Source organism: Folsomia candida, unplaced genomic scaffold, assembly GCF_002217175.1.
Source record: "Folsomia candida strain VU population unplaced genomic scaffold, ASM221717v1 Fcan01_Sc001, whole genome shotgun sequence".
In the NCBI taxonomy this organism is placed as follows: domain Eukaryota; kingdom Metazoa; phylum Arthropoda; class Collembola; order Entomobryomorpha; family Isotomidae; genus Folsomia; species Folsomia candida.
The window spans coordinates 3,790,725-3,816,721 of NW_019091193.1; the positions used below are offsets into that span (position 1 = coordinate 3,790,725).

General features: G+C 37.2%; 5 protein-coding genes and 1 long non-coding RNA gene across 7 annotated transcripts; 5 read left to right on the forward strand and 1 right to left on the reverse strand.

Annotated features, from left to right (window-relative positions):
• Positions 1 to 64: 64 nt before the first annotated feature.
• Positions 65 to 3,891, forward strand: LOC110842078 (copper amine oxidase 1). Its single transcript, XM_022087791.2, has 8 exons — positions 65 to 335; positions 576 to 1,011; positions 1,448 to 1,545; positions 1,620 to 1,893; positions 2,071 to 2,212; positions 2,395 to 2,908; positions 2,961 to 3,405; positions 3,485 to 3,891. The coding sequence occupies exons 1-8, from the start codon at positions 185 to 187 to the stop codon at positions 3,567 to 3,569; spliced, it is 2,145 nt and encodes a 714-aa protein (XP_021943483.2). The 5' UTR covers positions 65 to 184; the 3' UTR covers positions 3,570 to 3,891.
• Positions 3,892 to 4,387: 496 nt separating this feature from the next.
• LOC110850609 (protein diaphanous homolog 1) lies at positions 4,388 to 5,114 on the forward strand. The gene is made up of 2 exons (XM_022098094.2): positions 4,388 to 4,714; positions 4,782 to 5,114. The coding sequence occupies exons 1-2, from the start codon at positions 4,631 to 4,633 to the stop codon at positions 5,028 to 5,030; spliced, it is 333 nt and encodes a 110-aa protein (XP_021953786.1). The 5' UTR covers positions 4,388 to 4,630; the 3' UTR covers positions 5,031 to 5,114.
• A 1,471-nt stretch (positions 5,115 to 6,585) lies between these two features.
• Positions 6,586 to 10,899, forward strand: LOC110842164 (4-coumarate--CoA ligase 1). Its single transcript, XM_022087875.2, has 12 exons — positions 6,586 to 6,822; positions 7,070 to 7,222; positions 7,280 to 7,334; positions 7,408 to 7,665; positions 7,978 to 8,189; positions 8,470 to 8,637; positions 8,701 to 8,779; positions 9,067 to 9,218; positions 9,283 to 9,405; positions 9,474 to 9,651; positions 10,595 to 10,645; positions 10,714 to 10,899. The coding sequence occupies exons 1-12, from the start codon at positions 6,697 to 6,699 to the stop codon at positions 10,782 to 10,784; spliced, it is 1,626 nt and encodes a 541-aa protein (XP_021943567.2). The 5' UTR covers positions 6,586 to 6,696; the 3' UTR covers positions 10,785 to 10,899.
• A 2,566-nt stretch (positions 10,900 to 13,465) lies between these two features.
• LOC118433947 lies at positions 13,466 to 18,413 on the reverse strand. The gene is made up of 4 exons (XR_004833691.1): positions 18,035 to 18,413; positions 17,248 to 17,308; positions 16,705 to 16,889; positions 13,466 to 16,636 (listed from the first exon to the last, which is right to left on the reverse strand). It is a non-coding gene; the product is annotated as an uncharacterized LOC118433947 (long non-coding RNA).
• A 1,892-nt stretch (positions 18,414 to 20,305) lies between these two features.
• On the forward strand, positions 20,306 to 22,743 carry LOC118439153. Its single transcript, XM_035860235.1, has 5 exons — positions 20,306 to 21,471; positions 21,576 to 21,640; positions 21,730 to 22,127; positions 22,224 to 22,301; positions 22,418 to 22,743. The coding sequence occupies exons 1-5, from the start codon at positions 20,669 to 20,671 to the stop codon at positions 22,727 to 22,729; spliced, it is 1,656 nt and encodes a 551-aa protein (XP_035716128.1). The 5' UTR covers positions 20,306 to 20,668; the 3' UTR covers positions 22,730 to 22,743.
• Positions 22,727 to 25,473, forward strand: LOC118439149. Of its 2 annotated transcripts, XM_035860226.1 has the most exons (8): positions 22,727 to 23,953; positions 24,026 to 24,166; positions 24,228 to 24,401; positions 24,473 to 24,695; positions 24,776 to 24,793; positions 24,854 to 25,012; positions 25,079 to 25,169; positions 25,232 to 25,473. In XM_035860226.1, the coding sequence occupies exons 1-8, from the start codon at positions 22,744 to 22,746 to the stop codon at positions 25,421 to 25,423; spliced, it is 2,208 nt and encodes a 735-aa protein (XP_035716119.1). In that variant the 5' UTR covers positions 22,727 to 22,743; the 3' UTR covers positions 25,424 to 25,473. The 2 variants fall into 2 exon arrangements, with proteins under 2 accessions (XP_035716119.1, XP_035716110.1); XM_035860217.1 differs by having other exon boundaries at positions 24,854 to 25,169.
• The last annotated feature ends 524 nt before the right edge of the window (positions 25,474 to 25,997 follow it).

The following is a 25,997-nucleotide window of genomic DNA, read 5'->3' on the forward strand; positions in this document are numbered from 1 at the left end:
ACCGTTGTTTTTGGAATAAATAATGATAACAGTAAGATGCAACAAGGAATCGATTAATCCAGAAATAATTAGATTTTGAAAATTGTCAGAAAAATCAAGTTGACAATTTAAGTCGTACTTTGGAAGTTCAACTGGGACCATCTCAATTAAATTTGTCATACATACATACGGTTACTAAATAAATATGGTTAAGTTAAAGTACGCATTGATTCCTACGTTTTTCACTATATTAATTACCATGTTGCAAATCCATGAATCTACGACGACGACAGAAAGTGACCCTTCTTTCGTCGAACAACACAAAATTTTTGGTGTAAATTGGTTCCACATACCACGTAAGAAGCTACTGATTATGATTTACATAAAGTGGCTCATCCCACTCTAAATAATATGGTGACAAAATTCTAATCGGTACATTTTTTTTACATAAATTCATATTCACTTGTATATAATCATAAATAAGCTGGGTATCCACGATTCTTTATTGCTGAATTTTTTACATTGCATTATTTAGAGTAATTTTTTTGTTGGTCAGGTCACATTAAATATTTAAATGAATTTCACTACTTATGTAGCAGATATTTCTAAACCAACCCCCAAACCACACCCGCTGGACCCACTAACATCTACCGAAATCAGACTGGCATCTCAAATAATTACAGCCAACTTTTCCCCCAATCTGATCCCCATCTTCTCCACTGTGACGTTAAAGGAACCCCGGAAGTCGGAACTACTTCCATACTTCTTAAATGATACTCTTCCCCCGTTTGTAACCAGGGAGGCGTTTGCCACCATAATGGACCCCATGACCCAAGCGGGGTACGAGGTGGTAGTGAACTTACTTGGGAAAAAGGTGACAAGTGTGGTTCAGCTGGATCCCGGAACTCAACAGATGTTCACCATTGGTGATAAAGAAGATATTAATGAGGTCGTTTTATCCGATCCGGAAGTGCGGAGGAGATTGGAAGCGATGGGTTTGACCAATTTGTCGATGGTGGTCCCATTGGGCGGGTGAGTATTGAATGCAAGTTATGTTCAAACCAGATTTTTTACCATACAGAATACTCCTAACACACATTTAAAGGGCTCACAATTAGCTGTAGGTCAATTTCTTTGGTAAATGCTCAAAATTTTGACAAGTGCGAATTTGTACAATTATAGTAATAAATATATTTTAAGTGCATACTACGTACATATAAATCTATGTACATATATTCGTATAAAGCACAGTCAGACTAAACAGCTAAATTTTTGCGACAATACATATTTTCTAAAATTCGAAACGTCATTACAAAATGTTATTTATTGAGAATAATTTTCCCAACTTGTGTGGGTCACTAAGAAATCCAGGTTGAACAGCATAATTTTCACCACTCGCATTATTCACATTATGTATGTAACTCGTAGCCGCGAATTAAATAATGCAACCAATTTCGTGATAATGCAGGGACTTTGGATATGCCGGTGACCGTCCGGAATACGTAGGAAAGAGGATTGCCCAAGTGTTCATGACTTTTCAAAACTTCCAATATGACAATTTTTTCGGTATTCATAATGATATTAATTGTCACAAAAAATTTAACCGTTATCTCAACTGTGTCATGCATAAATCTATTCAGCTCACCAAGTCGGATTCGTCGCCGTTGTTGACATCCTGGCCAAGAAAATGCTCGCCATCGAAGAGCTCCCGACCACGTTAGGGTTCGAAACCAGCCAGGCCCCCCTCGGCGAGACCAGTGTTCCTCGAACCTCGCACAACTATGATCCCGCCCTTCTCCCAAGTGGTTTCTTTCGAAAGGACGTCCACCCAATTACCTGTTCGCAGAAAGGTGGCCCTTCCTACAAAGTGTCCGGGTATCAGGTTTCCTGGCAAAAGTTCAAGTTTAGAATTGGGTAAGAAGACCGATAAGCCGATGACTTTGTAACTGTAACAAATTAACGAGCACGTAGGTAGTAACTTATTTTGCATTTAACGCCAATTTAAAATTGTCGTGACCAATTGAATCAAGTGAACTACAAATTTCCGAATTATATTTATTACGTACTTAACGCTTGTTGAACTTAACTCAGGTTCAACCCAAGGGAAGGACTCGTTTTGTATCATGTTAATTACAACGACAACGGTAACGTTCGTCCACTTATTTATAGAGCCAGCTTATCAGAATTATTCGTCCCTTATGGTGACCCCCGGCCTCCATATCATCGCAAAATGGTACTTATTTAGATAGATATGAATATTGATGGGTTGATATGACCTCGTTCCCGTTCTGTGTCTATTTGACTTCGTTATATATTTTTGGCGGTAATAGTGGACACATAGCAGGAGAAACCATTCAAACTGTAGGCAATTCCATTAAATTAGCATGTAAAAACTCTAAATTGATTCTTCGGTAGATTTATGACGCCGGAAAGTATGGAATCGGCCAAACAGCGGTCACTCTCCGCCCCACGCCGGATTGTAAAGGCGGATCCGTTCATTTTTTTGATGTCGTCGTTTCCACCAAAGCCGGTCTCCCGGTCACTATACCCTCCGCTATTTGTATGTACGAGGACGACGCGGGGGTTCTGATGAAGAAATACAACACTCGCGATAAGAGATCGTATACCGTGCGGAATCAACGACTCGTCATCACCTTCACGTCCAGCGTGGGAAATTACGACTACGAGTGGAGGTGGATCTTCCATCAGGATGCGTCCGTCCGGATGGAGGTCAATCTGCAGGGAATTGATGCCCCAATTTTCCTATCGTCTTGGGGCGAAAGTGTGACTCCACCCGATCACGGGACAGTTTTCACACCCACGCCGGGCATCCTGGCGCCGAATCATCAGCATTTATTCATCGTTCGGGTGGACGCTGAGATCGACGGGAATGCAAATACCGTCGCGATGGTGGATGTGGTCCCGGATGGTAAGGGAATTCAAATTTCGCGCCACTGAAAATGAGTTTAATCACGTTTTAGGTTCGACCGGGACGTCTCAAAACCCTTACGGAAATGGATTCAAAGCGGTTCCCACCATTTTGAAGACGCCATCACAAGCGAGAACAAATTCCAACGCAGCCACTGCGAGATCATGGCACATTTACGGAGACATAGAGAAGAAACACCCCTTTTCCCGGACACCGATGGGCTATCACCTCGTCGCAGGTAGCCCCGTTCATCTCATGATCAATCCGGACAGCCCTCTTCATCCCAAGTGTGCCTTTGTCGATTACACCGTATGGGTCACGCCATACGAGGAGAACCAACTCTACGCGGGAGGTGCGTACTTGAACAATAGCGGACTTCCGGAATGGGTGGCGAGTACACCGGATGCAAATTTGGTTGGTACTGACATCGTTTTGTGGCATGTTTTCGGAGTTACGCACATTCCTCGAGTGGAAGATTTTCCTGCGATGTCAGTAGAGTGAGTTGGAACAATTTATTTAATTACGCAATGAGTTAAGTAAATAAATAATCAATTGGATGCAAATGTATGATTTTAGAACTGCAGGATTTTGGCTTAAACCGGTCAATTTCTTCAAGGAAAATCCTGCTCGCGATGTACCCGGGTTTGTGCATGAAGATTGATGTAGCTCAGCGTAATAACTTAATCTGGCTGATCTTAAGGGTAATTTTTAATGATACAAAGATGTGTTAATTACTTTTATACGCCTTCGAAATTTCGCAATATTATGTACCAAGGAGTGCATGAATTTGCACACTGCATTAATCATATTTGAAGGAATTTAATAAGTACACTATTTCCGAAAGGAAACTTTCAACATAATTTTTCTCTTGTTTTTCCTTTTTGGGTATAACTCACATAATAATTTAACCTTATGTTCCATCAAAATGCGGGTAATATATAATTATTTATTTATTGCATCTTATAGCCAACAACAACAAATATGTATGTGCATGACTGGTTAGTAAACAGTTGTTACAAATCATTAATAATAAAAATACTATTTGATTATGTAATAGAGTAAATTCAGGTGTAATATAAATATGTAAAATAATATTTGTCGTCAATCTCTTCCCTCCCAAATAATAAATTGACGTTTATACATAAATAAAATATTTCATACGTTTCTATTTTTGGAAGTGTAAAGGATAAATGTACATATCTATGAGATAAACCAATATCCTGCATATATACGTGAAGATATTTTCCAATGTCATCATCACTATCGAAAATTGTACATATGCACTTACTCACGCACATTATTCAATCATGGGTTCACAATTATTACTTGTTATGACTCGCGATTTTGTCGACGTCACTCGTATGCAGTTTTTATGGACGTGAAGAAAAACAGTATATGTAAGTATGTACCGATTTTTCATGAACACCGTACATAAGTAAGTTCAGTAGGGTACAAAACTTTTGATTGCAACGACTCAATACCATATTTCCAGCTACATATTTCATTGTTCTTTATACCCTTCGTGATGTCATACAAATTCCCAAACGGGACGTGGGGCACACGTTTTGTTTTTATTACATCCGGACACATTGTTCTCTCGAATTGTATCAAATTTTTACATTTCCATTGATACGCCCTCACTAACCAAGCGCCTAACGCTACTCGTCCGCAGTCTCGCTAAAAGTAAAGACATCTAAAAAATTTGAGAAACTTTGCCCAAAAATGAAGCCTTGTCAAATTGTCAGCGTCGCAATTTTGGTCACCTTTGCTGTAATTTTGTCCCATGTCCTCGTAGAAGGTGCACCGGTAAGGGAAAATAGCTAAAAATGTCTAATTTGGTCACGTTTTTAACTAAATATTTGTTTTTATGCAGCAATCCGTTCCGGGACTTTCGTCAATTCCTGGGGTTTCCTCAATCCCTGGGGCTTCCTCGATCCCTGGACCGTCCTCCATCCCTGGGATGTCCTCTATTCCTGGTGCTGGCGCAGTGCCGACGGACCCGACGCAAGGGATTAAAACTGGCGCGAATATGCTAAATACTGGAAAAAACATGATTCCCGGGGCGTCCTCGATTCCAAACGTGCCGACCACTAACCCAATTCCAATTCCAGGAAAACGTTGATTTTTTTGGGGGGTATTAGATTTGATTTGTTCGTACATAATCTTACATTTTGTATCTTTAATAAATCAACTTCATGAATGTTAAGACACGCAGAATATCTAATCAATAATTTTGTAAAAGATTCCTTAATGACTTATTTTTGAGGATTTTACTTGAATTAGAAAACTTATTGACCTCTAATATTTTTTAATTTACCAAATTTATGCAAATGCTTTTTCAGATTCTTGCACTAATCTTAAGAGGTTCATCTGCTTGGTTCGACTAGAGAAAAATATAAGTGTCTTCATCGGTAGATACTGCATGATGCATCTCTGCATAACATAGATGCACGCTAATATGTATGTCAGCCTCCACTAGACAATTGTGTTAAAATGATGTCTGGAATTTTCAAAATATGTTGTGAAAAATATGTATGGTCTATAAATGCTAAAAATCTATAAATTATTTGTATGCAATGTTAGAGGTACTAATATACATACTTGCACGCTTACATCAAAAAATTTGGAAATTAAATGTAGCTCATGACTCACTTTCTTTACCCCAACCTTACTCATATACATATATGGCATCATAAAATTACGAGGCTAATAAAACAGGAGACATTGCAAAAAATGGGAACATTAAGTTAAAACGTTGTAATCGCGACTGAATGAAGTCTTATATATCGAGTTGCATGCCCACGAAAAGTTGTAGAAGGAAATAATTAATTTTTTGCATAAATAAAAACCACGATAGCTTTCCAACCACAATTGGGAAAATATGTATGTCACGCATAGGATTCATCCATCGCATCTTAATCCAGTCCCAATTAAAAGTCTTCAAAACTGGAGGAAAAGTGCTGAATTGGTTTACGTATTTAGGTAAATCGGATGTTTGGTACACACGCGTAAATAAATTGGCATATTGTAGATATCTAAATCTTCCTCATTTTCTGGAAATGACAAACATACTTAAATGATTAACGAATTTATGTATTTATTTGCAAGAGTTTTTTGGATACACGTGTATCCAAAAAATGTATCATCTCAAGATAATGAGGAAGATCTAGGAAGAAATTGCACATGGTTAGTTAGTCCCCACTTAATAATTATCAAATTTTTATAGCTGAATGAAATTAATGACTTGATTCTCGTCTTCACACGCAAAGTTTGCATGCGAACCTGTAATTTTCGCAGTTTGTGGCGTGGAATTATGCAATAGACAGGGTTTCGCTTGGTTAAAACCATGCTGGATAGGATATCGTGTAAAAGTATTTTTTGGCAAGTGGGCAAAACTGGGAAATGGAACTATCACAAGTAAATAGTTGCGAATATTTTCGCACACACCTGTAAAATATTTTAAAACTGAAAATGGGGGTTACATAAAACGGCAGAAATGGAACACTGCTAATTTTATCCAACAAATAGCGAAATTTCCCTCTTGCATAGCAGTCTGGGCTGGACCGACCTCAACCAAATTAAGTAACTATCCATAAATATTTCTTAATTATCAATTAAAATCCGTATGTATTTATAAGAGGAGGATGTACAGCGAAAAATGTTCATAATCACGAGGACGAAGATTTTTGGGTCAGTCTGCTGAGTGACGACGACTTTATAATTTCGTCCTACAAATTCCTGCAAAGTAGTATTTTGTTATAATTTTTTGGGAAAAAGTATTGCTAAAAATGGTTGTTGGCTTTACATCCGTCTCATCAACCAAACCTCTCCCGAAAATAAGGGAGGAAACCGTGCCCGAGTATTTGTTGGAGAGGGCAAAGCACTTTTTGAAGGAGGGCCGGGAGGCATTTCTGGTACGGGACATTGTAACGTGTTTACAGTAAAATTTGCAGTATTTTGGTCGAAAGTGTCCAAAACTGGAGCTGTTGTGTTGCCCATTTTTAAGTTTTGGACACTTTAAGATTTTTGCTACATGTCGGTGGATGGTCAAAAGAACGAAAATCTTACGATAATTTTTTACCGTGTCCTGTTGCGGATGGTTTTAATCAAGGGAAATAGTCTGCATATTTATGATAACTCGGTTATCTTTACACATTTTAGGAGAACGGTTTGACCGGGGAGCGTCTCACCTTTAAAAACTTTGACAATGAGACGCTACGAGTCGCGAGTTGTTTCTACAAGCGTGGCCTTCGCAAGGGAGACATCGTCGTTTACATGACGTCTCACCAGCTCCCACAAATCGTCATGATGATGGTGATTATTTTTTAATTAATTAAATAAGTATAATTTTAATCGAATTAAATTTTTTAGGGCGTCTGGCGTGCAAATGGGGTCGTTCGTTCGCTCTATGTCGACGAGTCTGAAGGTATACAGATATTTATATTGCGAATTTTTGTAGCAAAACTAATTCCGCAACATAATTTTGTCCTCCTGAGCAGAAACCATCCTGGAAAAGATTAAGGAGTCGAACTCCCGCTGGATTTTCTGTGACGCCGAAAATGCCCCAAAATGTCAAAGTATTGCCGACAAGGTGGGATGGACCGTGGAAATCGTGGTATGTGGCGAGGGGGCGGATGGGTTTCAAAATTTTGCTGAGTTTTATAAAGACAATGGAAAATCTGCGCCAAAATTTGAAATGACCGGAGACGACATGGCTATTATTTTACCGACGTCGGGAACCACAGGACCTAGCAAGGGTTAGTTTAGTATTTATTTATGGATACACTCTAAATAATCCAGTAACAAAGCATGCCCAAGCGTTTCAACATGTACATAACTCAACCACAATGATAATAACAACTTGGTATCAGTGGGTAGTAAATTTTTTGGTAGTATTTTTGCATTGTAAAATTGAACTTATTACCAACGTGGCAACAAACTTACTTAGTTTGCATGCTATTGTACGTAGAGTCACATATCGTCACAGCTGGGTAATAATTTTGTTATCGGACTATTCAGAGGGTAAAAATTACATTTAATTTTAATCTCGATATGATGGCGATCTGCAGGAGCGTGGCATTCTCACAAGGGGCTTGTTCACGATATCCGTCAATGGGCCGGTTTCCCTTTCATGCAGCACAAGCCTAATCTGATAGCATCGAAGGGGACGCACGTTTCTGGGGCGCTGCTTCCCTTCGCCATGCTCGTGAGGGGAGTGTTGGGCGTCGTGCTGGCGAAAATGAGCAAGGAGATCATCATCCAGACCGTGGACAAATATAAGGTGGATAAATAAGCAATAAATTATTTAGAATTAGCACCCACCCTCACGCACACCCGGTGTTATAAACACTTTTGCTAACCAAACCTTATTTTTGACACTGGTCAAAAATATTCATCAAAAATGTGAATAAAAAAACCGAAGATTTTCCATTTTGGACAATTTTTAGCCATTTTCCCCGCATTTTGGTGGGTGGTCAAAAGACATTTATTGTCCTTTCCTGTGTGTTTTTAGTTCATCTTCTTCCTAATAATAATTAGCTGAAATATTCTCTTCTTTCTAGCCCGGCGTGGTGTTTGCTTTCCCCAGCTTTCTCCTTTCGCTGGGTTCGTCTGATGCTGATGGGTATGACGTGACCTCGGTTGAAACCATTTTTACCGGAGGCAGCCCCACCACGGAGGAAATGCACAAGGCATTCATGGCCATTACTAATGTAAAATTGGTCATGATCGTAAGTACAGTGATAGTTTCGAGTTAAAAAATTTTCGCGACATGACAAAAATAATTTTTTAAGGCGTTCGGACTGACGGAGGGTCCGTGTGTATCGACAACGGCGGATATGAGAGAAACTGGGGCGCATGAGGCGTACAAAAGTGAATTTAAACATGATAAGTACTCCGGTAACAAGAAATTACCAGGCAGTAACTGCATGTACATATGTAACTTTAGGTTACTCACTTGTTAATGATTTTTTTACCGATTAGAAGTAAATTTGTCATTATGAAATCTCAGTAACTGTGGCGTAAAAAAACTACAAGTTGTTAGTAAAAAAAAATACTATTCACTGGTGGTGGTCACTGCCTGGTAATACTTCGTTACCAAGCGTGTGGGTTCCAGAGCTTATTTTACTTTACACACGTTTTCGCGCATATGTACGCAGACATTCCAGCCGGCACCGTGGGTAAGCCGTATCCCGGAGGCCAACTCCAAATCAGGGATCTCGACACGATGGAAGTGCTGGGACCCAATCAACGTGGGGAAATCGTGGCTCGGGGGGATTACATTTTCCAAGGATATTACAAGAACCCAGAGGTCACTTCATTCACGTACATAGTGCATAAAACATATCTGATAACTGTTCTCGATAACCTTGCAGAGTACGAAGAATGCCTTCATCGACGGCTGGTTTAGAACGGGGGATGTCGGATATCTGAACGATGACGGATTCCTCTTCATCGTCGACAGGGCGAAGGATATTTTCAAATATTTCCATAATCACGTAAAATTCCCTCGGGCCCCAATGCATATTTTTCAGAAATGTCAACCAATTTGGGTCAACTTTTCCAGATATCGCCCACTGAATTGGAGGGTGTTATCCAACTGCACCCAGAAGTGAAGGAAGTTTGTGTCTTTCCCGTCCCCGATGAAGGGGGCGAAGTTCCGAGAGCTTTCGTGACTTTGATGAATCACAAGAATGGAAAAAGTTTGGCACAGTTGGCCACGGAAATTAAAACCTTTGCGGATGGTATGAAATTTGCATATGCTTGATTGATTGTTTTGGATTGTTTTGAAGTAATTTTTTGCACATATGAGTAAGAATTAAATGATTCGACAAGCAGATCCGCCGACTATTTCAAAAGTACAAATACTCTATTGGATTATGTTCCCCACATGAAACGAATTAAAACTTAGCAATTTTTTCGGGCGCCAAAATTTCCTTTGGGGGGTTATGAGAATAATGGGAGATAAATGTGGTGCACATAGGGCACAGCATATCTATGAAATGGGTTGATGAAATTTCAAAAACAAAATTTTTTTACACTCTATGGATCAGTACCCCCATAGGTTTTTCGAACTGAGGTGGAATTCCGACTTTGAGGGGCTTTTCACAGCGACGCAAAATTGACTCAGAAATTAATTTTTCGCTATAACGAAAAAGTATGACGAAATGTTCATACATTAGCTTTTCACCAATTTTTACTACGTTGCAAATTATTAGTAGAATAAAGGTTAAATTACAAAGAAAGTCGAAATCGACATGCGTGACCTTTTTCGGGGATCGAAAGGTCACAATGTCAAAGGTCACATTACCCCATAAATGGGGTATCGTTGGAAAGGTATTGGCGAGGGGATTCAGAATATATATACTTTGTGGGGTCTGAAACCACTCCCTGCAAGTCTAGAGGCCAAAGAACGAAAATCGGCAGTTGTCCAGAATTTAACACAGCAGTAGATTGGGAGCTAACACGGAAGCATGCATGGGAAAAACTCAAAAATATTCTTTTGGCTCTATGTTTGCAGGGAGTGGTCTCATAACCCCCCCAAAGGAAATTTTGGCGCCCGAAAAAATGCTAAGTTTTAATTCGTTTCATGTGGGGAACATAATCCAATAGAGTATTTGTACTTTTGAAATAGTCGGCGGATCTGCTTGTCGAATCATTTAATTCTTACATATATGTATCACGCAGGAAAGCTGGCAACGTACAAGCAGCTCAAGGGAGGATTGTACATTGTGGAGGGTGCGTACCTAAATAATTGTACTGTTCGAAATACAAATCTTGTAATTTTTTTATTATTTTTTTTTTAGATTTTCCAAAGGGAAAGACAGGAAAAGTGGTGAGGACTATGGTGGGACAAATGCCACTCCCCACATACTAGAATTTTACAGCACAAATGTTTCAAAAGTCTTGTTTCTATGAATTGCTGTGAATTACTTAGTTAAATAATTTGAATTTCATTAAATAATGAGTTCATGTAGATAGTTTAAAAAAAATATATTTTTGCGTAGTGTTTTCTGAATAAAAAATACCAACAAAATTACTTAATGAATGGTCATATACTTAACTCAGGTTCAATTTAAGTACATAAATGGAGCATAACATGACACATTTACATATGAAATCGACACTCAAAGTTTCAAGTATGTGTATAAATCTGACTTTTATTTCAATTTACCAAGTCTACACTATCGCTATCAGTACCCTACACACCCCTTTCGCCATGCCCTGCCAGAATTTCAGCATGGACAAATTGCTAATCTTATAATACCCTGGGTAACCAATTCTCAAAGGCCTACACGACTTTCCCACCTTGGCCAAATACCTCTTCTCTGCCTGACTCAAGGTCAACAACTTCCACGACCTAACCGTCCGGATTGACCGGGTATAAAAATAGCCACCAAATCGTAGAATCACACTCCAAAAGATGAACATACAGCAACCCAAGGAGGTCAAGATAAGAAGTAGAGAATAGTTCGAGCTTTCAATAAGCTCACCTCCGTGCCTCACCACCATGAAAAAACAGAGCAGGATGACCTTACCAAATATTGACTGGGCCGGGACAATGATTGCCCCATAAGATTTCATCGTGATGGAATGAAGCAACTCCACCGATTTGTAGACCGGAAGCAAGTTTTCGATCTGGCGCAATTCCGGCCTGCTCCGATAACTGCGGCGACCTATGCAGAGCTCCTGTGTCACGAAGGGTGTGACAAAGAAGGCATAGGTCAGGATGCAGATGCCGTGCATCAATCCGTTCCAAATTGCGTGGCCGATTGCGAAAAAGTAGAAGATCGTTGAGGTCAGGAAGAGGAGAAGGTTACCTTTCCAAGTCAGGTGGGTCGTGTCGATGTGCGACGTGATGTAGATTGGGGACTCTGGGAAGAGGACGTAATGAAGAAGAGAGGTAACTAGGGAGCCAAGGGCTCCAAGGTTCATGAGAGTGTAGAAGGTGTCCCACAATTTGCCGATGAGGTTGGTTTCAGGGTTGTAAGTTGAAAACCATTTCCCTGTAAAAAAAATTAGAAATGGCACAAATAATGAGAGTACTCACGACAAAGTCTCATTTCGTATCGCAACTCATATAGCAAAGTTGCGAATATCAAAAAATTTGGGTCGTTGAAAATATGACTGGAGAAAATATGACTGATTCGCAAAATATGACTGAAAATCTACTAAAAACCTGTTTTAATCTTGTTTTCTGTAACTTCCTTTGCTAATGATGGTGACGATGAGTTTGCTAAATAGTTTATGAAATAAGAACGTGCCAAATTTCTGGGTAAATTTTCGAAAAAGGTCCTATGGGTTTTAAGCAAAATTTTTGTGAAATCTCGCAAATTTCAGAAGGTTGACGTGAGTACGCCCAGTTTGCAAATTTTATAATTGTTTCCCATATTCATGAACTTGCTCATATTCTTGGAGATAAAGTTATTTGAAAAATTGACCGTGTCGCAATATCCTTGCGCGTCTATCAAGAAGAAGGTGGAGCTGATGCAGAGTAAGATTCCCAGGTAGGTGAAGAGCACGGTGAAATTAAATCCAGTCAAGCCACCCTCCACCTTCTTCAGGTAAGCTTGAATTCCTAAATAGCTCGTGTAGAAAATTGCAATTGCCAATCGTCGGAAACCGTGGCGTATTACTTTATCAGGAATGTAGAGGTATCGCTCGGAAATATTCAACTTAAATGGAAACGATCCAAAGAAAAGTCCGACTCGATTGGTAATTCCAGTGACGAGAAAATATCTTTTAGAAAGCATTTTGCTTTACTTGGTGAAATAGTGAAAACAAAATGTTTCTGGTGAAAGGGTCCGTTATTGAGTGGAATATAGACTCAACATCGACTTAAAATGTCCAATAGATTGACTTTACAGATAAAAGGTTAATTTTGACATTCTGAAACATATTTATTTACATATTTATGTATAGGTATGTAACTATGAAAAAACTTGAAAACAGTATACAAAAATAATATGACACATAGATATGTACAAATATAGGTAAGCAAAAACTCAGACATGACATGAATAAGCACAGACATGTTATTAAAATAATTGGAACCAATACAACAAAGCATTTTTTGCCTTATCAGTGGCGTCAGTGCTTTTAAAAATCATGGCACTTTTTTTTAACATAAATGCACTCCCGATTCTGTAATAAGGAAACTATAATAATCCTTAGTATAGAATTGAGAGAATGCATTTACTTTTCAAAAGGGTAACATTATTTTTAAAAGTTATATAAATATGTAGGTTGTAGGTGGTCTCTGGACAAGTTTAGCATTTTTATACTTTTTTAAAATGCACATGTTTAAAGTGATTACATGCTATTACATCCATACAAACATACATATTTACTTGTCGTTTCGGATTTTGGTTTATAATTTCCAACTTTCTAGACAAACTACATATGCACATACGCTCCACACTTATAGACGCTAATAAACGACCAAATTCAGTATAGGATGGACAATAATGAGACAACAAATTATATAAGTATATAAACTAGCAGAATTAATTAGTACGAATATTTTGTTTTGCTTTGGACTGATATATATAGTCGAAGTTGGTTTTGAATATAACAGGTTTTATTTGGCAATGACTATTTGACAATGACTATTTTTTCATAGCACATGAACAAATGACATAATGAAAGATTGCTTAAATATATAGAGTGTACACATCGAGCGGAACAAAATAAAATTCTTGAATTAGAAAGCATTAAATTTATGTCAACACAGTCAAGACACAAGTTAACTAATTAAGTTAACTTAGGTTAATTTAGGACCTAAAACTACCATTCTACGTAATTAGGTAATACCTCTCTATTATCAATGTCAATAATCCAACTCAATAATTCAATATATAACTCAACTTTGAATTTAATTTAATATGGAACGATTTAAAAATGATTTCAATATAATTAATTAATTAGTTAATTATATTTATTATTAATTATTACATTATTTACATAATTTAAAAAATATAACTCTATGGGCTTGCCAAGAAGAGTTAAATAAACTTTCATTCATTCATTCATTCATTCAACTAATTAAGTTAAGGATAAAATAACAACGTATCCTTGTACGATTTGCAAGAATAATACGAACTTCGTAAATAAATCATACATATTTTGAAGGTCAACTCGGAGAAATAAGGTATGATGGATATTACGTTACACATACCTACAAATGGTAACGATATCTAGGCTTATCGGTAGAGTCTCCTGGTAAATTACACTAACCATAATTATTTACATACGTTCAGCGTGCTCAGGACAAAGTATTCCTAATCATATTTCGGTTATGAAAACATTGTCGTACTGACATTTGAAATTATTCAAATTATAATATTTAGCGCCTCAACTCATTTTACCAAGCTTGGTTCTATGTCGTTGTCGAGCTTCTTCGAATTCGAGAGGTTTTTTTCTAAATTTATATATTTAATTGATTTTTGACGTACTTTTACCATTACGTCTTCTTCAACTAGTCGTGTGCAATGCAAAATTACAGCAAATTAAAACCACGAAACTCTACTATTATTGCGCGAATATTTTACTATATATTTTACTTTTAAAATATTTCGTTCAAAATATAACTCTATGGGCCATGCCTGAGAAGAGTTAATAACTCAAAAGTTTAAACGTAATCCGTTGTGACGTTTAGATTTCCATTTAACAATTTCCCTCAACTTTTTCAGGATAAGCCAGTCGTCTGCATACATGTGATCGTGTCACCCCTTGATGCGCTTAGCAATGAAATGACAATAAAATTTATGATTTTGGGTTCGGTCTCACATTTACGTTAACTCCGATAATGGCGAAGATCTTACTAATTTGCAGAATTTAAAAAGTAACTAACCAATACAATTATTATTTTATTTACTGGATAAAATGTCTTTATTATGATTAGCATGTCTGGTTTACTTACACAGATGCAACCCCAATTAGAACGGTGCTGTACTTGATAATTTCCTCAGAGTTGTTAAGAAAGGAAAGCATTACAGCATTTCTCAAACTGAATTATATAATTAATATATCATGCGACGAGGGACATCTAATTCAACAATGTACTATATGATATATTATTATGCCATACATATATCTAGACATACACATATGCTTCTTAGCCAGCTAATTCTCATACATAACCAGAAGGATTCTCCTCCGACTCGAGAGATTAAGAAAAATCTAAATATAAACGAAAAACGGTAAATTCGTCAAAACAGAGTGAATAGAATGGGTAAAAATTAATTTGAAATATTTTGCACAATTTTTATACAAATATTGGGAGGGTTAATTTAAACTCATGAAATGCCGGGCATATCATGAGTTTTATGTTGCATCACCACTAATCTCATCCACGGATTAACAACATCGATATCGTCATATTTGCAGCCAAACCTTCCGACTCGGGAGCGACGTCACCAACAACGTAACCGAAACCCAATCGTAATGATTGTAAACAATTTAGATTTACCTGTATCTAAATTTTATGCATGGATTTTTTTATCATAGAAATATATATTTTAGGTTGAAAAGCTTTCCGTCGACTACAAATGTTACGCATGTACACACCACAAAACCTTATTTTTTAGGCATTTACCAACAATATGCATGTAAACGAGGGAGAAGATAAACTCCCTATTTAGCTAAATAAAAGTTGTATGTTAAAACAATGTCTGAAGTAATAATTTAATACAGTTTAGCTTTTTATAATATTCGTAACTTTTCGCATAAAATGCCTGCTAAAAAATTACGAAGTTAACTTATTGGCCTTAAACTCCACAAAAAATCCCGTAGTAGAGGTTGAAAGGCCTCTTAACCCGTTGATGCAACATTTACGACCAGTAGAAGAAGGCTGCTTTCAGTTAAGTTCATCTGCAGATAACCCATTTGACAATGATGTGTGCTCTAACAGTTTTACTGTATCCAAAACGTGTGAATCACATGACGATAGCCTTTTCACCAAGCAAAGGTCGGGGAAGTCAAATTTGAAGCCAACATTTGGTTTCAGATGATGAGACTCATAAAAGCGACATTTGCTATCAGGAGGAGTTGAGAAAGTCCAAAAGAAGGCAGCAAGAAGAGGACAAATATGAAATAGGTGGCCCGTCAGATCCATGGAGAAATACGCGTGTGACCTCTCGTAAGTATACCCGAAAGTATACGCTTGAGATGTACGGTCTTGACCACCTGCCTACAAAACAGGCATTGAAGGAATTAACAAAAATACCAGGAAAACCCGTTCGTGACCCGTATAAGACTCCAAGAACTAGATTCCACCCGGAAGAATACCTAAACAGAGTGCAGCGAGAACAAACCAATAGGCACTTCGATCTTGATGAAAACACAAATGGAGAGGGGATGGATTTGGGTGGGGGTGGAATTACAATGCCGCAACACATACTCGAAGGATTTCTAAAAATCGATTTTTGAGGTCAGGTCCATTACCATAGGATATAAATTGCAAATAGAAATTTGAAAAATTAAATCTGAATCGTACTTTAAAACTGAGGTTACTAAAAAGTCACTTTTGCATATATGTACGTACATACATACCCATATGTACATATTCATCATTATCTTTTGTATTTATGTAATGTAAATATGCCAGTTTGAGAATTTTTTCTCACAAGCTAAGCCACAACAGTAAGCTACTTTATCCTAGTGAACAGATTACATAACGAGAAGACCGGTAATGGTAATTCAAATTCCAGTGATATCCTCTTCATTAACCTGTGTAATAATTTAAATAGTGAAAACCTTTAAAATGAAGTTAAAACTCACTTGCCATATTTTCAGACCTTTTTTGAACCTGGTGAGAGAGTTTGCACGCGAATATTTTGCCTTCGTGCCCATTTCAACTTCCGATCCTCGAGGTCAATAGTGAATACAGTACAACTTAATGGGTAGAGCATTGTCCAAAGACACATTTACCAGCCGATTTTGAGCAGATCCTTTGCAATCCACATCTACGCGGTTGACGGTCCTATTTAGTAAATGAGAATTTAATTGTATTTTTTCAAATTAGTGATTAACAGTTTGATTCGGCTTAGCTCAACCAAATTGTTAATCCCCAATTTTTCAGGTGGGAAGTTAAACCCACATAATTTCTTTTAATATATAGAATTAAAAATGGATACGCTTATTAAAGAAATGAATGTCTTGTGCTTGTGCATGAAAATGAACAAGCGTAACAGAACGCGTAACAAATTTCTGAGCATCTGTGGAGACAATAACTCCCTCTGAATGAAAATGTATGTACATCAGGGATCATGTAAATAGTACTTTAAATTCGTAATTAAGTATTACTCTGCTTGAATTAACTCGTCTCGATTAAATCTCACCTTTTAAAAGTAAATCATGCAAATCTTTGAGATATTCCCATTCCACGGATGAAGAACCAACCTTGGAAAAATAAAGATTTTAAATCAGTCGTTAAATTAAAGTCGATACGGATATAGACATCAAATTAAAACGATATAACTACATATTACGCATATATAGCTATTGTATGAGTACATCTCTATTATTTACAATGGGTGTACTCACCACAACATCTTGTTTAGCATCGCAACTCATTTAGCAAACTTCCTAAGCTTAAGGAATTTATGGCGTGAGGGAATTCGCAAAATATAACTTCACAAATCTGGAAAAGCTACATAAATATATACTTATAGAAACACCTATTCTTAGTTTCTTACATATACATACAAACGTATTTTGAGATTGTTTCCTTGTATTTCTGTAACTTTTCTCGCTATAAATGACGAGGATGAGATTTCCAAATAATTTTCTAAAATTAATACATGCCCATTTGCTGGGTAAATTTACGCAGAAAAATCCTGCGGTTTTCCAGAGAATGGTTTTCGCAAGTTTTTGTTATTGTGCTCAGCTTGTGAGATAGATATACAAGTATATGTGAGATAAGCGAAGTAATTTACCAATTACCTAAGTAATTGGTAAAAAAGATTGTAAATTATAATTATTATTAGAGTTACATAAAAATGACGCTTAACTCCGTAACTTGTAAATTTTTCTTAAACGTTAATAATAATATTACTTGAATGTTTAGCTAATCAATAGAAAAATAACTTGAAGTATGTACTTGCATATTTAAGTATAAATACTTACCTTGCATGAATACTGCCTAATTTTAATAATAAAAATTTACTTTTCAGAATTTTAAATCGTGCAGAGCTTAAGAAAGTGACGACAACTCATTTGGATAAGGAGTGGCACAAGTATGTGAAAGAAATTGTAGGTTGGGTGGGGTAGCAACTTATGAGTCATCACATCCCAGCCAAAACTGGACAAAGTTATTACATGTAATTCCACATTAACGAATCATTCAGAAATTCCATGCAGACGTACAGATACCGATATATCCCGTTATGTCAATATTGTAATAATTGTCCTTTAACTTGTAACTCAGACTAATGATTGCAATACATGTTTGTCCCTTGATCGGGGAAAGGGCGAATTTATATTAGGGTAGTGGAAGAAGAAGGATTTTGTGGGGTTAGTGACATACGTCACAGTGAAATATGACCGTTTTGTTATTCACTCCAGATCTGTGCGTATTTGACTGGGAAATGCTGACAACAGAATATTCTAAACTGTCGAGGAGGATATCTGATATTTGCACTCCAGATTCTAATGCAATACTAAACATTTCTTGTTATTCGTTTCTTGCTCCAAAGCAAGGTCAAGGATATAGTATATGTATTGTTCTTATCTACGTGTACAATCCCGTATAATCTACACTCAAAAGTATTGTCATTTGCACCGTTTAGTAATCGTATAGTTAATATACGATCGTAAGTTAATATAGAAAATAGGGATCAATTTACAGGGTTGGACAAAATACCTGGGTCTTGAAATACAAAATGAAAATACATTATTGCAAATCTTCAGAATACAATTACAAAATACTCGAGTCTCATCAAAACACAAATCACAAAATACTTTTGCCAAAATCGACGAAACTTAAAATATATATTTAAAATTCATTGCAAAATACAAAATACGTATTTTAAATACATTCCAAAGTACAAAATACTACTGATATATTTAACCTTGAAAAATACAAGAAAAGCTCAAATTTAAGTATAAAATATTTCATATGCTTTCCTGGAATGGTCGTGAGTCCAGTCCAGAAACTGAAAATAATCGATGAGATTAGTTCACACCGTAAATATGGATTATGAGTTTTATGCGTGGTTTCTGGTTTGCAATATTTATATGTATCAATTTAGGTAGATATACAGATATTTAATCTGCATTTCAATGTAAGGAGTGTAACTCTTTTTTTCTCATGAGTTTGTCTCATATTCCTCAAATGTATTTTGTAAAGTATTTTTGTATTAAAATACATGGGGGACCTCAGACATACGAAAAAATCGTCGCTGCGAATTTCGCTTAGTTTTTCACTTATCGATAGCATGGCAGAAATTATGAAAATTGCAAAATTTTGTTCCGACTGGAGCTAACCTACCTTAACCCCACTTCTGAAGCAGGGTTAAACTCCATGAGCTCATTTGCACCCGCAACACCCCCTCAAAGGCGCCCAAATTCCCAAAGTTGCCACACTAAAATCATCACCCAAAATCGAGTTTTGGTCAAATTTCGATTAAATATATATTTTTATGATCCCAGATAGTTGCTTTAACGTATCTAATAGTAAACTCAACTTTTTGGAAATTGTCAATAAATTTTTGAAAATTTTCCGACCAATGAAAAAATTCGAAATTTAACCCTGCTTCATTTTTTTCTGCTCTCATATCCACTTTGCAGAAAATCGGCAAATTCTTAATGCACACGACATGTGCAAATTATTGCTTAATTTCGCTTGGTAAGTACTTACATAATATAATGACATATGCAAACATGTATGTACTGTGTATGAAGTTCTAACCCTGCAGACTTATTACACCGCTTTGTAGTATTAATTTCACGACGTCACCGGTCAAAAAAATTTTTTCCTCCAAACTGGTCCAAAATAAAAGTCTAGCATGGGAATAGTATAGAAAAATTATTTTTAGCGTTCTATGACCCCTGGGTCATGAATTAAGGGCCCCTGAAGGGTCAAATAGCGTTCCCTGATAACCCCATGCAAATGGGGTATCAAATTAATCCCCTGGACCAGGGGAACCAGAAAAATATTTTTATAAATTTTTATGACCCTTGAGTCGTGAACTAGGAGCCCTTGAAGGGTTAAATATCATTCCCTCACAACTAAAGGCAAGTGGGGTATCAAATTAATCCCCTGGACAAGGGGAACCCAAAAATTATTTTTTTGGATTTTTTTGACCCTCAGGTCAAGAGTTAAGGGCCCCCGAAGGGTCAAAATAGTAACCATGGTAACCCCATGCAAGTGGGGTATCAAATTAATCCCCTGGCAAAGGGCAAGCATAAAAATATTTTCCTGAATTTTTTTGACCTATAGGTCAAGAGTTAAGGGTCCCTGAAGGGTCAACATAGTAACCATGGTAACCAGGCTTCATAGCCTGTCTCAGGCAGCATACTTATGTTTGTATAAACTGGTCCCTTTCTCATATACATATCTTTATGCACCATCTTGTTTGGGGAAGGATTGGGTTAATGGTTGGGGTGATGAATATCCCCTAAAAACTGATGCATTATAAATATATGAGGTGATGGGAGACCCCTTATCCTTGCTGGCTTCTCCAGTCGACATTTTGAAATTTAAGTTTTGGAGTTTGTACTTACTGGTATCCGCTCAATTATTAATTTTTAAAATTGAAGATGACGTTGCATAACTTAATTTATGGAACACTGTATGTGTTATATATAGTTCATTGTGTTTGTGGTAAAAGTTGCGCGAATGTCGATAAAATAGAAATAGATAAACAGGTTAAAGTTGTGTGTGATGAGACGGATAACCTGGGTGGATTGGTTATCTGGTTCAAGGAGACATTACCATCCACTTGCAGTGGATTTCTGATATGTAATCAAACGATGTGTATGGAAATTAATGAAACTGTTATGTTCTTCAGTGACACTATCAAAATTGAAGAAGTAGAGTATGAAAATAAAAAGATACGGGTATGGGGAAGTGAAAGCTATGTAACTTTTTATTTTAAAAGTTTCGTGGATGCCAGCCGTTATCTACTAAATAACATCACAATTTCAAACGCCAACCACACATTTCCATCCAATAAACTATCCGACTTAACTCAGGAAAAAATTAGTGACACTTATTGTAATATAGCGGCTGAAACGAAGAACTGTACCACCAAGCAAGCAGTAACTAAAGCTATTCAAGGCACTACTCCTCTTCCTTCTGCATGCACAGTTCTAATTCTGTGCAACCAAATATCATGCATCAGGTTCAACTACACAAGTCTCCTGCATTCAGCCTTCTTTGCCAGAAAGCACACGTTTATTCCTACCAACGAAGGTAAATTGCCATCTTGCTTTCATCTTCGTCAAGATGCATTTTTCCATCCTGGATCTCTCCGACGCCCACGTGGTATTATACTTTCCTTGGAGAAAGCTAAAGTTAAAAAGGCGCCAAGCGGATTACCTTTCAATCTCCCTGGATATAGGTAATTGGTTATTTTGGATGAGTTTTTTTATTTTTGAAGTTGCGATTGGAATCTTTATGAAATGATTCTTTATTAACATAATTTTATTATTGGTATTAATTAAGATATTGCGGGCCTGCCACCGATATTGAGAAGCAGGATGATCTCGGTGGCCCAATAAATGCTGTTGGTAATTGTTGCCCAATTTATGCTCATACACTAACCAAGTCAAATTTGTGAAAATTAATTTTATAATTTTTGTGTTGATATTATTCACAGATGCAGCATGCCGCAAACATGACGTCGATTATTTGCTAGGGGTTCTACCATCAGAGGCAGACGAAGCACTTCTAACTACTGTGCAATTACATCGAAAAGATCTGTTCCCACTTTTTGCGGCCGCAATGAGTGCCAAAAAATATTTCGAAAGTCAAATTGGAGGGTCCTATACATCCTTCTTATATTTCTACCCAGCAGGATTTTATCCCAGTTTAACTTTGCATTTTGCACATGAAACGGTGTACGATAAAACTTCAGCAGGAACACTAACAACTGCTCGTGCCATCTGGGAAGGCCAAGCTCAGGAGTCAAAGTGGATAAGTATTCTGCAAAATATTTGGCTAGGGAGCTGCTACACGGTGGATCCAGAAACTAATGTAAATCCACCGCATATCGATGTAAGATTATATTTTTGCACTATTAATGCTAGCTCAGATTCATCGATTTATTGTCTGAGAGCACAGACGCATTTCATACAAGTTTATCACTTTTAGCAAAAACAGTCTGACATGAATTCCCTCGTCATGCCATGCTCAAATGTGGATGAAATGGACACCAATGCAGACGCACTTGTGAGAAATATTGCAACATATTTATAAATAGCAGCGACCGCGGATGTTGTGGGGGACATCGTGAAATTGTTATTGTAGTAACAAGCTCATGTACGTTTTTGTTCTGATCAATACAGGAGGATGGTGATGGAGATGATGAACGTGGGCACTGTGGACAACGTGAAGAGTTAGGGGAAGGGTCAGCTCCTGGCGGTGAATCACCAATGGACACTTCAAATACAGAGTATGCATCCAAGAGTACAGAAGGTGAAGATACATGTGTGGGAACAGACATTTACCCAACGGCCCCTTACAAAGGGGGATGTAGGATGATTTTGAACGAATTTGCAACCAAGAATGATGATAACCAGATTTCGTTTATTGAACATGTTCGTAAAAAGGCGCTCGTCCTCCAAAAACTAATTCACTTAACGGATTCGTTGAAATAATCCTTGTGGGCGGGATGACTATCCACCAAGTAATGTACGCATCTTTCCAGAACAAGATCTTCTCAATCATACAAGAGAAACAAACTACGCAACGCAAAATAAAAAATTTCTACTTTGTCCTCGGATCGAAACAAGTTGCACCAGATATGTTGTTTTCTGACAGCCAGATTACTAGTGACCATCTCGAAGGAATCTTACCTGCCGAGTCATTGACGTACTGCATAATTTTACTTCACTTCGGACACAATCAAGGGCAATTTCATCAAGCAGTTCAATTTTTTTCACTAATCCAAAATGTTCCACCCGGCAGTGACACGGTAGGCTATCTCCCAACCCCCATAAACGACGAAAAGATGAACCTTATAAACGAGTTCATTCAAGATGTCCTAATTGTTGGTCCTCCTTGTCCGGATTCTGAGTGTGGATATTTCTATTCCCTTCTCAGAGCTAAAGAACAGGTATTGGGGGAAGGTGAAATGCGAATTCCTTTATCTGATGTTCCTAGACGGAATGATGGAACCAAACCTTACCTTAGTCTTTCGAGGTGCAGTCCTACGAGTTTTCCTATGCAACAATTAGCCTTTGAAATTGAGAAAGCAACACCGAAAGCGAAAAACGACTGTAAACAACCAAATACTAAACTCCCATTCCAACTACTTGGTGTTTCACTACAGGCGACAGCTCAAAAGTTAATTGTCAACGCCAAAGTATTCTTTGACAGTAACCAGGTACAGTGTGAAATACTAACAGGAAACTCTGTCACCAAAACTAGCCAGATTCTAGGAATTGGAGAGAGAACAGTTTATCAGACAATGGAGAATTACAAAACGAATAGTATAAAAACACCTGGTAAGAAACGTATTAGACCAACGCCAGTGATGGATCAGTTTGACGACTTCCGAACTGAGCACGTTAAACGAATCATTCATCAATTCTATGCTAATAATCAAGCACCAACAATGCATAACGTATACACAAAACTGATGGAGGAAGTCAAGGAAGAAGAAGATGGTCGGATAGCCCGAGGGGAAACTCTTACAGCGTTCAAATGTTCCAAGTGGACGTTAAGAAAACTCATTAAGCAATTAGGATTTAGATTCAAAACTGTTGATAAGCGAGCAGTTATCCTCATGAGATCAGACATCGTGCAGAAGCGATATGAATATCTGTCCGTAATGATTAAAAATCGTCAGTCCGAGAACCCAAAATGTGTTGTCTACACAGGTTTGGCTGATTAAATATCAAAAATGTTTTAATTTAATTTAATATAATTATTAATGCATTATATTTATTCAGATGAAACGTGGGTCGATAGTTATGCTAGAACTGGAAAAGGCTGGGTTATTAATTCACCAAAGTCATTTCATGAAGCGGCTTTATACTCCTTCCAAAACCCGAAAATTTCTAGAGGACCACGTATCATTGTGATGCATGCAGGTGCAGTTCAACTATCCACATTAAATAGGAAATTATTTCAAAATAATAATTATCTTCACAGGTGGAGAGGATGGATTCGTACCTGGCGCTATGAAGGTATATCCAGTATCAAAGAAGAAAGTCCAGATGGATTACCACGCAAACGTTAACGGTGTCGCTTACATGGCTTGGTGGAAGGATCTTAATCAAAAGATAAAAGATAATTATGGTCCATGCATAATTGTTATTGATAACGGTAATATCATCCAATAATTTGTATTTGTAAATTCCATTTTAATTTGAATTTCATTTATTTAAATTTGTCAGCTCCGTATCACAGCACCAAGGAAGCCCCAAAATCTACATCCCGAAAACAAGAGCTATACGACTGGCTGAATGATAATTTAGAGGGCCCTGAAAAGCTGAAACTAAAACCTGTAAAGCAAATGAGACGACCTGAATTATGGAAAATGGTTCAAGACCTTAAAAACGGAAATGAATATTACATTGTGGATAAGGAGGCATTGAAATATGGAAACACTGTTGTCCGGTAAAGTTATTTTCTATTCATGGGTAATTTACTAATAATTTGTAATATTTATTTAAACACTGTATTTACGTATTTTCCAGATTACCCCCATATAACTGGTAAGAACTGGTAATCATAGGTAACGGTAATAAGAATATTCATGTAATAACTATTTTTAGCGACTTGAACCCAATTGAGTACGTGTGGAAAGACATCAAGCACGCAGTTAGGGCTGCAAACACACAGGGGACCGCTGAGTTTGCACAAGCTGAGGCTGAGAGAATTATGACAACATACACAAAGGAACAATGGCAGAAACACATCAAACATGTGCACCGGTTCGTAAAACCAAGATTCGCTATTATGGGAATAATTCGCAATTTCTACATTATTATTGTAAATAGATTGGAGGACGAGTATTGGAAAAATGATGGACATTTTGATGACTTCCTTGATGACTTCCAAACACGTGTAGCTTCAGCCAACCCCATTCGAGTGAGTTCTTGGTGACAGTAAACTATTAGTAAAAAAATACATAACTTATACATAATATACAGATTACAGCAGCAGATGATGTGTCTGACGACGAAGATGAGGACCCTGACGATGTTGACGAAGTAGTTGATAGATTCCGAATGCAAATACACAATGATATTGAATACTCACAGGCTGGGGAAGAAGAAGACTTGCCTGAAGAAGAATGTGCAACTTCTAGGAGGAGATTAACCTTCCCACCAGAATCAACCTAGATTTTAACTTCAATGGATTCAATACATAATAAATATTATAAATAGTGAATCCGATTACATAGTGTTAAGAATTATTATTCATTAAATTTGTACGAAATTTTCAAAAATATGCCTACCCCTCTCTACTTAACATTCTTGCAAAACTGAAAACTTTAAAATAATGTCCCGTTTAGTAAAATACAATAAGTTATTATTTGACCCTTCAGGGGCCCTTAACTCTTGACCTATACGTCACAAAAACCAAAAAATATTTTTCTGATTCCCCTGGTCCAGGGGATTAATTTGATACCCCATTCACCTTAGTTACCATGGTTACTATGTTGACCCTTCAGGGACCCTTAACTGTTGCCCGATAGGTCAAAAAAATTCAGGAAAATATTTTTATGCTTGCCCTTTGCCAGGGGATTAATTTGATACCCCACTTGCATGGGGTTACCATGGTTACTATTTTGACCCTTCGGGGGCCCTTAACTCTTGACCTGAGGGTCAAAAAAATCCAGAAAAATATTTTTTGGGTTCCCCTTGTCCAGGGGATTAATTTGATACCCCACTTGCCTTTAGTTGTGAGGGAATG

What these genes read in the sequence shown, in the direction of transcription:
- LOC110842164 (XM_022087875.2), top strand. Translation starts at nt 6,697, where the DNA reads ATGGTTGTTGGCTTTACATCCGTCTCATCAACCAAACCTCTCCCGAAA. An exon ending in CTATGTCGACGAGTCTGAAG is followed by an intron (nt 7,335 to 7,407) that starts GTATACAGATAT and finishes CCTCCTGAGCAG; the next exon opens with AAACCATCCTGGAAAAGATT. An exon ending in ATGTAAAATTGGTCATGATC is followed by an intron (nt 8,638 to 8,700) that starts GTAAGTACAGTG and finishes TAATTTTTTAAG; the next exon opens with GCGTTCGGACTGACGGAGGG.
- LOC118439149 (XM_035860217.1), top strand. Translation starts at nt 22,744, where the DNA reads ATGACTATCCACCAAGTAATGTACGCATCTTTCCAGAACAAGATCTTC. An exon ending in AAAATGTGTTGTCTACACAG is followed by an intron (nt 23,954 to 24,025) that starts GTTTGGCTGATT and finishes ATATTTATTCAG; the next exon opens with ATGAAACGTGGGTCGATAGT. An exon ending in CATAATTGTTATTGATAACG is followed by an intron (nt 24,402 to 24,472) that starts GTAATATCATCC and finishes TAAATTTGTCAG; the next exon opens with CTCCGTATCACAGCACCAAG.
- LOC118439153 (XM_035860235.1), top strand. Translation starts at nt 20,669, where the DNA reads ATGACGTTGCATAACTTAATTTATGGAACACTGTATGTGTTATATATA. An exon ending in TGGCCCAATAAATGCTGTTG is followed by an intron (nt 21,641 to 21,729) that starts GTAATTGTTGCC and finishes TATTATTCACAG; the next exon opens with ATGCAGCATGCCGCAAACAT. An exon ending in TAAATCCACCGCATATCGAT is followed by an intron (nt 22,128 to 22,223) that starts GTAAGATTATAT and finishes TATCACTTTTAG; the next exon opens with CAAAAACAGTCTGACATGAA.
- LOC110850609 (XM_022098094.2), top strand. Translation starts at nt 4,631, where the DNA reads ATGAAGCCTTGTCAAATTGTCAGCGTCGCAATTTTGGTCACCTTTGCT. An exon ending in TCCTCGTAGAAGGTGCACCG is followed by an intron (nt 4,715 to 4,781) that starts GTAAGGGAAAAT and finishes GTTTTTATGCAG; the next exon opens with CAATCCGTTCCGGGACTTTC.
- LOC110842078 (XM_022087791.2), top strand. Translation starts at nt 185, where the DNA reads ATGGTTAAGTTAAAGTACGCATTGATTCCTACGTTTTTCACTATATTA. An exon ending in AAGTTCAAGTTTAGAATTGG is followed by an intron (nt 1,894 to 2,070) that starts GTAAGAAGACCG and finishes AACTTAACTCAG; the next exon opens with GTTCAACCCAAGGGAAGGAC. An exon ending in GGTGGATGTGGTCCCGGATG is followed by an intron (nt 2,909 to 2,960) that starts GTAAGGGAATTC and finishes ATCACGTTTTAG; the next exon opens with GTTCGACCGGGACGTCTCAA.